At 33.5% G+C, this 9,943-nt stretch overlaps 1 protein-coding gene and 1 pseudogene across 1 annotated transcript; both read left to right on the top strand.

Moving 5' to 3' along the window:
* Positions 1-2,488: 2,488 nt before the first annotated feature.
* Positions 2,489-4,553, top strand: LOC120177550 (annotated as a pseudogene).
* An 863-nt stretch (positions 4,554-5,416) lies between these two features.
* LOC120177549 (protein EMSY-LIKE 4-like) lies at positions 5,417-7,867 on the top strand (the record flags this gene model as incomplete). Its single annotated transcript, XM_039183661.1, has 6 exons — positions 5,417-5,776; positions 5,887-5,994; positions 6,272-6,345; positions 7,477-7,528; positions 7,654-7,741; positions 7,823-7,867. Coding segments are annotated over 5 exons (678 nt in total), but the record flags the coding sequence as incomplete, so codon positions are not given.
* Positions 7,868-9,943: the final 2,076 nt, after the last annotated feature.

The following is a 9,943-nucleotide window of genomic DNA, read 5'->3' as shown; positions in this document are numbered from 1 at the left end:
GGGACATTTTATTTCTTGAAAATTTAAAAATATCTTAAATTTAAAATATAAAAGATTTAAATATTCAATAAATTAAATATTAAATACTAAAAATACAAATTAAATTTTTAAAAATAGATATATATTAGAAATACTAAAAATGTTATTAATTTTTTTTAAATTGAATATATATAATAAGTTATAAAAAGTATAAATTAAGTGTACCTAAGGCCCTATACTTTTCAAAGAAAAATAATGTGACCATCAAATTTTTTTACACACAATGTGACCCTCGAACTCAAAAAAAACTCAATGTGGTCCTTTAACCAACAATCTCTGTCGTTGACCGTTACGATGCTGACGTGGTACTTCATGATGTTTACGTGGCGGTACACAATATTGATGTGACTGTCTATGATGATTGGTGATATGGTTGATGACGTGAGATATGGGTTATTTGTTTCAGCTCAATGGCCAAATTGATTTTTTACAAGTTTAAAGACTTATTTGGTTTTTAAATACAAATATTTTAAATTTTTAAATATAAATATTAAAAAATTAAATATAAAAATAAAATTAACTATTAGTATTATTTATTAAATGAAAATATTAAAATTAAAAAATATTTACTATAAAATTAAAAAAAAGATAGTAAACGTGAGTAAAAAAATAAAAAAAAATCAAATAATAAAGAATACATCAATTAAAATTAAGAATAAAATCTCAATACTATTACGGATAAAATGAATTCTCAATAATTATTTATATTGCATTACAAATAATTCTCGTCCAATCAAATCTATATTATTTTAATGATAAATTTATTAATTCATAAATATATATTTTTTAATATCATAATTGACTAATACCAAAATATTCTTTAGATATATCAAAATTTACAACTAACTCTAAAATATCTACTCTCTACCATAATTCCTAACATTATTATGTGTTCTAAAATAATGACATTAATATCAACAGTGATGAAAACAAAGTACTTAAATGAAAGAATCAAATTTTAAGAGGGTTGAAAACAAAAATCAAATGGCTAATATATTTGTAGTATTTTAAATTTAAAATATTTTTTAGTCAAATAAATCATTGAATTTTAAAAAAAACAATTGGACCATCGAACTTGAAAAATAACCAATTTAGCTCATATGTCACACCACCAACCACTGTAACTGTCACATCAACAATGTGAAATATCACGTCAGTATCGTAATGGTCAACAATGAAAATTGTTGGTCGCCCACATTGAATCTTTTTCGAAGTTCGAGGATCACATTGATTTTTTAAAAAGTACAAGAACCTCATGTATCATTTTACCAAATATTTTTAAAAAATATATATATAATCTGTGTGTAATATATAGCCATATCATTAACACTCATACAAAACACTCTGATTGAATTAGTCGAGACTTGTAAGTTTTGTATTAAAATATAGTTAGGAAATATAATTAGATATGTGTATTAGTACGAGTAACTTACGATGTTTTCTAACAAATTTTGATACAAATTATAACTAAGAAACATAGTAAGTTACTCGCATCAATATACAATTCTAACTATATTTTAACACAAAATTTGTAAGTCTCAACTAATTTTATCATAGAACTTTGTATAAGTGTTAATGATATGATCATATATTACACATATATATACACAAAAAATCTAGCTATATTTTTATATAGAATTTATAAATCTCGACTTATTTAATCATAGTACTTTGTATAAGTGTTAATGATATGACTATATATATTAAATGTTTTTAAAAATATTTTTTTATGTTTTAATAATTTATAATTTATCATTTTAAAGCTTATGATATATATTTATTTTTTTAAATAATAATATTTTTAATATTCTTAACATATATATATTTAATTTGTATAGTAATTTAATTTTTATTTATTTTATTTTATATTTAATTTTTTAATATTTGAATATTTTTATATTTTAATTTTTAAGTTTAAGCCAATTTTTATTTTTTTAATTAAAATAAACCTCTAAACTTAAAAAAAATTAATATGATCTTTTAATAAGATCAAAAAATCAATTTAACTCGTTATGTCATTTGTCACTTTTGTAATCACCGTGGCCCTCCATTTCAGTCCTGTAAGCATAATATCTGTCAACGACAAAAATATTGGTCAAAACCTTGAGAGGACATTCTGTTTCTCGAGCTTTCATGGTTACAAGATCGAATAGCACATCCAACTTACTTTATCAACAGTCCAGCCAGATAAAGGATCAAGGAAATCGGGATCAGTTGCCTTTACTTTAAGGGGGGCTTGAATCTCATGTCATTAAAAGTAGGCAGGCTTTGAACAAGCAGGTAGAATGAACTAACTTCAAGGGATGATCTCGGATTGAAATCCAACATTGAGAGCCCAGGGAAAAAATTCCTAAAACAGAAAAAGGATTTTAAGTCCAAGGCGGCGATAGGATGAATTTTAAGTCATTTTGGACGAAGCAGCGGGCATACCAGAAATGGCTTGTCAGGAATGGTAGATGAAGCAAGGATGCATAGCAGGTTTAAAACACGACACAAGTAGGACGCACTGAGGCCGAGCTTTCCTCTACTACTCATTGGAGCTAGCATACGAAATTATCCGTTGAAGGGTTCAACTCTCAGGGCGGCCATTGCAAGTGATATTCAAATGATCATATTGAGTTTGTTTTTTTAAGTCGAAGGGTCACATTAGATGTTAGTTGGTATTAAATTTTGTGTATTCATGATTTCAAGATTGAAGAAGAATTTGAAGTGGATGTGAAAAGATGTTGTAGTGAGATGTTTTCAGGCAAGTTTTAATCATTTGTTCCCGTAAATTGTTTGTTTGGGATCTGCTTCTCTTTTAAGTTATCTCCTTAGACTCATTGTTTATTAGGGTTTACAACTTGTTTATTGTATAAGTGACTGCAATAGAAACGAGTGATGATTGGGGTGGTGGATACTTTAAATTTGTCTTTGGTTTATAGTCAAGTTGAACTAGAATGGTTTCAAGTAGTTTTCCTTTTTCTTCTCCCTATTTGACATTTTGACTGGGGCATAATTGTTTCTTTTGTTCACTGGTTATTGTACCTTACTGTTGGCTGTATTATGTATTAAATCTGTTTCTTTTCGTAGAATTTTATTCTGTATGGGTAATTTTTGATTAGTTCCTAATGAAGCTGGGATTATCTGATTTTTATGGTATGGTATTATTCCTTGGATTGTGCTTTATGCTTGTTTTTCTACATTTTACATTGATTGGTGATTGTTTGCTCTTTTTACCCTCTGCAAATATAGCAAGTCGAAGAGTTTTCTGTCAAGGGCGGAACAAGCACCAAGCCAATCAATGCAAAATGCACTCTCTCCTTCGCTTAAAGCATTGATTGCGGAGCAGCTTTTCAGACATCCTGATGCTGATGTCAAAGTTGCAGTTGCTTCTTGCATCAGTGAGATAACAAGGATAACTGCACCAGATGCGCCTTATAATGATGACCAAATGAGGGTACTTTGAATTCATTTTTTCTGGTCGCTCTTACATATTTCATTATCTTTTAAAACCCATTTTCTGCGCTGGAAATAATGATTCCTATTAATGTGTGTGCAGGAGATCTTTCAACTGATTGTATCATCATTCGAAAATCTAGCTGATAAGTCCAGCCGCTCACATACTAAGAGGACCTCTATTCTTGAAACTGTTGCAAAAGTCAGATCGTGTGTGGCAATGTTGGATCTTGAGTGTGATGCTTTAATCATTGAGATGTTCCAGCATTTCCTTAATGCAATAAGGTACAAACTAAGTCCATGATTGGAGATATGCATTCTCTTGTTAGCATTCGTTCATCAACATAAATCTTTGGCCATTATTTCCAACCTTCCGAGTTCTGTGTGATTTGTGGGCTTTAGTTTCCCACAAGATGATTATTGCATTATCTAAAATAAAAAGTTGTTGTCATCCTGTCATATAATAAAGAAGTGGTTTAGTATGCTATCCTGTAGATGCATTCTGAACCATTGTTTTCCTTGTGATTCTTTTTGTTTGCTTTTCAGAGATTATCATGCAGATACTATGTTTACATCAATGTTGACGATTATGACCCTTGTGTCGTAAGAAAGTGAAGACATCTTTATGGAGCTGCACTCCCCAATCTTAGCTAGGGTAAAGAGAGATAATGAGGTCTGTTACCATACGAGTCAGTTTCTATCTGTTCTCTTCTACAATCTTGTTTAGTTCATGTACCGCATCTATTTCCTTTCAGGGAGTTCTTCCTATTGCTCGGAAGTTGGCGAAGAGTGTGCTTGAAAACTGTGCATCAAAACTGAAACCTTACCTAACACAAGCTGTAGGGAACTTGGGAATTGCTTATGAGGATTATGGTGGTGTAGTAGCTTCTATATGCCATGTGGCACCCAGTGCTGTGGTGCAGAATGGTGATGCTACTGACAAACGTGTGGTAATTATCTCATTTGCACCCGAGTATAATTCCATAAATTCTTTTTGTTTGATGACAATTCGTTTAGTCAATTTTTTCTCTTTGATTTTTTATGTCTATACTCTATATTGTTTGCAGATAGAATAGGCACTAGTTGATTATATAAGGTTTAGATTTTTTTATTTAATTTTGTACGGTACTTTGTTAATGATCCTTTTTTTAATTACTTTTTTCAGTTTTGTTCAAGACATCCTTCAAAAGCTTGTCTTGTGCTGAAAAACTAAGACACCTTACTGATCCCTTTTATGCTCTTTGGCGAAGATAGAGTAGAATTAGTAACATTAATGTTTTCTTTCTTTTTTGGGGTTAATTTGCTGTGGGATGCTGAAAGCAAACCAGCAGAAGCACCTTCGGACAATGCAGTTCAGTCATGTTTCTTATATTTATTGTTAGTCTTCAATGTTCTACGAGTGTGTGCGTGTGTGTGGATTCAAGTGCTTCCTTTTTTTTCAATTGTATTCTACTCTTGTTATTAGAATTTGATACTTGAAATTCATCATTTATGAATCCTCAAATCCTATACAGGAGGAGATTCCTAAAGAGTCCGTTTTAGCAGAACAAGTTGATCATGCAAATGAAAATTCTCAAACTTCAGTTGTTAGCAATGGCGTTAGTCAAACTGATGAAAGAAATTCATTACCTGATTCAAGCTCCTTACAGAACCAAGAGGATGACTGCCTTGCCAATAAGTATGAGAATGTTGATACATCAACTGTTGCTGAACCTGATGGATTGGAAGGTGAGAAAGTGGTCATTTCAGATTCTAAGTTGGAACAAAGCACCGATGAAAAAGGGGAGAAATCCCATTCAAAATCAACAGAACCTTCTGACAGCACTCATGGTGATGGTAAGGAAGTTGAGACCTTAGCAAACCAGAAAGATGACAGCAAGGATGATGCTCATCCACCTTGTGAGGATCCTTCTGTTCATAGGGCTGTATCCACGGAAAAAAGAAAGATGGCTTGAGCAAGATCACACCTTCTGTTGACAATGTCTCTAAGAAGTTATCCAAAGTGTCAATTGATTCAGAAGCAAAAACAAATAAACGACCAGGGAAAGAGGTTGCTTCTGTGGTTTCGTACAAGGATAGTGCTCAGCCCAATGTAGATAAAACTAAGAAAGAAAGTGGCACCGCAAGTGATTCAGAGGAAAAACCTCTGAATCAGATATCAAAGAAGGTGTATTCTAGTAGTACTAATGCAGATGGATCCTCTTCAAGGAAACCAAAGGATAAGAAAAAGCGAGCTTGGGGAAAAGTTATTCTTCCTGAGAAGGATGGAACCAAAATCTCGACCAGGAATGAGGATGAGGTGCATAATTTTTGTCTTTTAAGTTGCTTATTCAAAGCTTTATCATTTACATTTTAGCTGTTCTGGATACTTCAATAAAGGGAATAATTGTTGCCTTATCACTTATTTAGGAAATGATTGGTTCTCCTAAGGCAGTGAAATCAAACAAACTTGATTCTCACATGGATGAGACCCATATGAAAAATTCCAAGAGAAAGCATACCCCAAGTAAAGAAAAAGTGTCTGTAGCTATAAAACTATTGAGGTTGCCTTTGTGTTCTTTTATGTTTCGTTTCGCTAACTTCTATATTTCCTTTGCTGTTTCTTGAGATCATAGCTACTCCCTTTTATCTCACTTGAAGGAAATGGAAGCTCAAATAATTCTATATGACTAATCGTAGACCTTGTGTTTGACTCTGTTCATACAAACTGCAATCTGAACATAGTTGAAGTAATGATATCGCATGTCCTTTTCTGGAAACAAATGATTTAGATTTCATTTTGATTCGTTGTCAGGGATCTGATACCTTAGAATATGGTGAGAATCTGATTGGCTTGAAGGAGAATGTCTGGTGGCCTAAAGACCATGCGTAAGTATATATTTCTGTATTTCAATCCTTTATTTGCAAGTATTACCGAAGTGATACTCTAAAAATAGAAACCATGAAATATTATTCGTTTGAGCTTTTCTCTTATGTGTGTGAATGTCTTTCCCATACCAGTTTATAACCTCCTATTACCATGTTCTCACACTCAAAACTTACATTTCCAAGGAAAACAAAATGACTAATGGAAAGTGCCCTCTTTCAAATATGTGGTGCGATGTAAGATTCAAGTGTGTAATAAAAACGCTAGAGTACGATGATAATAAAACCTCTCATGATTAAACAACGGACAATTTACATAGAAGCTAGCAGTGGTCTGTGATTCAATGTTAATCACAGGAGCCTTTCCTAATCTTATTCAGTAAACTCTTGAACGCAGATCACCTCCAAAAACATGAAAACCAAGATCAGACACCAACCATCCAACCCCCCACCCCTCTCCCCCTCTCTCTTATGAATGGTATGAAACCAAACCTATTTTTCTGGTAGCAAAATGGCATCACTTCTCCTATTAAATTTTTGCTAAGAGGTACAAAATAGAAAGTGTTCTGTTGTTCCTAACTATCTCAAGTGAGGTTGTCCATGTGTAGACTCTTGTTGAGCTATACTCGAGGGGAGTATTAAATGGTATTACCACACATTTACGAGGACTAGGTTGAATGATTTACGAGGTCAAAGTGTGTGATGTTGTTCCTAACTATTTCAAGTGAGGTTGTCCGTGTGTAGACACTTGTTGAGCCATACTCGAGGGGAGTATTAAATGGTATTACCTCACATGTATAAGGACTAGGTTTCTTATTGTCTTATATTTCAGTTGTCCCTCTTCACTCACTACCAATGGGTTTTATGTGGATGCTTAGTTGAAAAAGTAAATAACATGTACCTTAAAGGGTAAATTATTGGATTATTTTAAATGATGACGTCTTAAGTGCCACATGCTTATTTATTTGTTGTCTCGATGTTTTTCCTGGAGAATGAATTCTGAATCAAGTCATGCTTGTATTAAGATTTATTAAGTCTTTGGCTTGACTTACTTTAGTCAAGGAACTTAAGTAAATGTACATTTCTTTATTCTTGATTAATCTTTCACCCCTTATGGGTGTTACTGTTTGCAAGATTCTATGACGGTGTTATTCAGTCGTTTGATCCTATTAAAAAGAAGCATAAGGTTGGCACATCAACTAAGATAAAGGCTTCCTTACATGATTTTCTTTTCCCGCACGTGTTACCCGAGGTTTTCCCTCTTAACTGTTCGTGCTTGAATTTTTAAAATTCTTCATTTCTCTTCTGTAGGTGCTCTATGATGACGGTGATGTAGAAATTTTGAATCTTAAGAGAGAAAAGTGGGAGGTGATCAAAGATGAGTCTGGGTTCTAATGAGGTGGGCAGTTTTCCTAAATAATATATGTGACTAGCTTTTATTTGAGTTGTGTTCTAGATTGCTAATAATTTATTGAAACAGTAGGTTGCAGCAGATCATCCGCGTTCTGACGGTTTGTCTGAAATGTAAGTTCCTGTTGTTGTGATTCTTGATTGCTAAAGTTGATTGAACCACAATCATGGTTCTACTTCTACATGGTGTCATTATGTATTTTGGCCTTGCATCATGAAACTCTGCATGTATTTTTTGTGCAGTTTATGTCGATACATCTTCCTATCTTTTGCAATCCTAATTCTATTTGCTCGAGTTTTACTGTAGGTTTAACCATTTAGGGATTAATATATTTGGTACTAGCTTTGCGTTTGCTTGTCCGTTTCCTGGTCTATTCCTGTCTGATATCTTCTGTGGCCTTATCTTTTTCCCCCCTCGTTTCCATTTCCATTAACAGCTCTCAGAAGAAGAAAGCGAAAGCTGCTGATTAGCCGAGAAAGAAAGCCAAGATGGATGCTTCGGCAAAAAAGGTTATTGAATTCTTTCAAACAAAAATCTTTGCTACTATTCTTTCCTTGATTTCTGAATATCTCAGAATTGGATGTCCAGGGGTGGAGGCGCTTCGTCTAGAAAATCCAAGGGTGCTTCCATGAGGTCTGGTAGCAAAATAGAGGAAGATGGTACTAGTGGATGGCTCCAAGAAATTCGAAAAATTGGACAATGTTACCAAAGCCAAGGATCATACCCCTGAAAGTGGTAGTAGACCAGTCGATGTTGCTTCAAAAGTGGGCAGCAAATCCAAAAACGAGGACAGTGTTGACACACCCAAGGATGTTGACACGCCCAAGTCTACCGAACCCAAGGTTGATGACATTGTCACGCCGAAAGCTACCACAAAGCCGAAGCAAGACGCCGCAAAGACAGGCAAGACGAAGCAGGAAGCCCCCAAAGTTTCCTCCAATTCCAAGGGTATTCCTTTTAAAAGTGGTGGTAAATCGGATGCAAATGGTGGTGGTAAGTGGAAATCCGGTTTATCAAAGGTGAAAGAAGGCGAGAGCATGAAAGAGAACTCGGCTGATTCAGCTGAAGTTGTGGAAACTTTAAAGAGGAAAGCCCCAAGTTCATCGTCGAAGGGACAGGGAACTGATCCCAAGACTGTAAAAAAACGACGAGAAGAGCCAAAAGCCACTACAACACGAGAGTCCTAGCCGGGAAAAAGGCCGGTTCTTGTCCGATGTAGAACTCGGATGTTGCAGCATTCTTATATGTCGAGATGCTGCGATCACAGGTGTCCATGCATTTGGTATGGACTTAGCTTTTAAGCGTTGCGGCTTGCAATTTATTCACGGTTACAGTTCACAGCTACCCATGCATTTGGTATGGACTTGGTTTTAAGGCTTTATGGCTAAATGAAACTCATGTTGTTTAAGGTGCAGCATTAGGATACAAACAATGGGATCGCCTTTTAATCCTAAATTATTGCACCATGGCCTGCATATTTTGCTTTCTAACTCTTCTTTTTTCGGTTAAATAATCATTTCATCATTTTAGGGGGGACCAAAATGCAATCATACCATGCACTATTTTAACTTCGACCTCGTAGTTGTGCCAATCCTAGTATAACAAAAATATCTTAAACATTTTGCTGTAAAATCTATATGAAATATGAGTTACGAATTTCAGAAAAACTTAAATAATAATGAATTGTTGAAATTTAGTAATGTAATTAGAGATAGCTTAACAAAAAAACAAGTGACTAAATTATATCTAAACTTGATTTTTGGCACTTAACGAATTTTTAATATTTCTTTCGTTATATTTTTAAGTGTCTATTGTTAAAGACATGTTAAGTAATACATGTCACGTTTATATTTTTTTAAATTTTTTTTAAATAAAATATTTTTCTACCAGAAAACAATACAAATACAGAACATGCACTTTTGTTGAAATAATCATTCTCAATTTCAAACCACAAGTTAGCAAGTAAAGAGAGCACATATTTTCTTTGGGCTGGATCCACAAGTGTCCATTGTTATTTTTAACTATGAATTAGGAAACCATTAATGATTTTTAACATAAAGAATAAGCTATAACTCCAACCACATAAAAGGAAAATTGGTATCCACTATAAATATTAAGAAAATTGATAAGAGATAAAGTAAATTTTGATTCAACTCGAAAAGTTTAATTTTTTTAACTCTACCCCTAATG

The sequence above is a fragment of the Hibiscus syriacus genome, unplaced genomic scaffold (assembly GCF_006381635.1).
Source record: "Hibiscus syriacus cultivar Baekdansim isolate YM2019G1 unplaced genomic scaffold, ASM638163v2 tig00112293_pilon, whole genome shotgun sequence".
NCBI lineage: Eukaryota > Viridiplantae > Streptophyta > Magnoliopsida > Malvales > Malvaceae > Hibiscus > Hibiscus syriacus.
This window is presented reverse-complemented; position numbering and strand designations above follow the sequence as displayed.